General features: G+C 31.0%; 1 protein-coding gene across 1 annotated transcript in view; it reads left to right on the top strand.

Annotated features, from left to right (window-relative positions):
• Nucleotides 1-27: 27 nt before the first annotated feature.
• The window catches only part of bond (james bond), a 6,110-nt gene continuing 4,217 nt past the window's right edge, over nucleotides 28-1,920 (top strand). Inside the window, exons 1-4 of the mRNA XM_011309525.1 lie at nucleotides 28-150; nucleotides 755-945; nucleotides 1,017-1,100; nucleotides 1,184-1,240. Of these exons, the coding sequence (XP_011307827.1) occupies nucleotides 90-150; nucleotides 755-945; nucleotides 1,017-1,100; nucleotides 1,184-1,240 (393 nt within the window). The 5' untranslated portion in view covers nucleotides 28-89. The remainder of the gene's footprint in view (nucleotides 151-754; nucleotides 946-1,016; nucleotides 1,101-1,183; nucleotides 1,241-1,920) is intronic.

The raw sequence follows: 1,920 nt of genomic DNA on the forward strand, positions 1-1,920 counted from the left end.
AAAATTGAAAGTCTTTTGGTGATTATTCTTATGCGTTCTGTTGTGTTCTAGAATATATTTTCTGGTAAGGATCCTATTACATCAGAGTCATGGCGAGTTTTATGAAACTTGTCGTCAGCAATTACAATGAAATTCTGGAGTCCACAAAAGGTAAACTGTAATCGCTGTGAAAAACCCTTGCCAGCGACTTCACGCTCAATATACATGTATTACTTACAATAAGACATCGGGCATTGAACGCAAACCTTTGACCACCATTAGTGAATCTCACTTGTTTATATTTTACATATTACACGGGTCTATCATGTTAAGATATTCAAATCTGTTCATGCTACTGCATGCACTTACAAACAGCACACATAAAGAATTTGCGGTATAATTAAATTTAGCGAATTCAAAACCTCAATCAGTATTCATACAATTGTTGTTGCATTCCCTTTGGAAAATTTCAATGCTCTAATGAATGCAGGACCCCATATAATTAGCATAGAGAACATTCATTAACATCAGGAAAAAATAAAGTCAATGGTCGTAAAAATTGTTTTTATAAAAGATAATAATAAATTTTTTTTTAGTGTGTGCAAGAATAAAAAATATCTCATTTCAATCATTAATTCTGGTGATAATTTTATCACATAAAAATAAAGGTTTAAACACTTTTGTGGAAATCGCGATGTAGATCGGTTACTTTCTCGAAGACTTTAATGGAAAATTTGAATTGGAAAATAAATTCTAACGCATTTTTTATCCATAGATCCAATGGTGGATGAGTGGCCACTTATGAGCTCTCCCGGACCTGTTCTACTCATTCTCGGTTTCTACCTCTTATTTGTCCTAAAAATTGGACCGAAAATGATGGAGTCGAGACCGCCATTCCAACTAACCAATGTACTCATTATGTATAACGGAATCCAAGTTTTATTTAGCATTTGGCTTGCATCATTGGTAAAATTTCATTTTAATTATGTATTTCTCTTCGTAACTGAGAAGTAAATTTATTAATTTTATTATTTCAGGCAGTTAAAGCAGATTTCTTGAATTTGATATTCACGAAAGTATGTTCTTCTAGTGCAATAAGTGATAAAAATCATCAGACAATGGTAAAGACTTACAAATAATTGATTAATCAATGAATTAACAAAAAAAAATTCAATAATTAATAACTATTTGTTTATTATTACAGTTGACTACAGCCGCCTGGTGGTATTTCTTTTCAAAAATAATAGAATTGTTGGATACGGTAAGAAGTCACTAACATCGCAATTAACCTCATTATACAAGAATTCCCATTTTCATAATTCACACTTCTATGCGAAATATGAAAATGAAGTCAAAATTAAGTCTTACGTTCGTGTGGTTTATTTTAACCAGTTTTTCCTTTGCTCAATGTCACATTTGACGATACAAACTTATCGCTATTACTCACTGTTTGTCTTATCACTAAAAATTTCACCCTTTTTAAAAACACCAATTATTTGACAATTACATGCAATAGGAATGTTTCTAATTGTGAAAATGATTAAAAATAATAAAAATGTTCAATTGCAATTGACTTCCGGTGCATTTTGGAAATTTGTGGAAATTTTACCGCTCTTATTAATATTTATTTTAATTGAAATCTATTCGCAGTCGCTCAAACATTTTGACTATATTAGATGTATATTCACAATATTATTTTATTTTATTTCTAACTAAAGTTGTTGGAAGTTCTCGCGGGAACTTTTCACTGGTCATCGCCGGAAGTACTTCAATGAATTATTTAAATTTCATATACGTAATAATCAATATGCACAAAAGGGAAAAACTGACGTGCTTGTTTGTACGGAATGAAGATAATAAGTGTAGAGTATTTGTTAACGTAATTGAGTGTGTAGTGGGGTAGTTTAATATAAACGATGGGCGGGAAGTGGTAAAACTTTA

This window comes from Fopius arisanus, unplaced genomic scaffold (assembly GCF_000806365.1).
Source record: "Fopius arisanus strain USDA-PBARC FA_bdor unplaced genomic scaffold, ASM80636v1 scaffold00068, whole genome shotgun sequence".
Taxonomy (NCBI): domain Eukaryota; kingdom Metazoa; phylum Arthropoda; class Insecta; order Hymenoptera; family Braconidae; genus Fopius; species Fopius arisanus.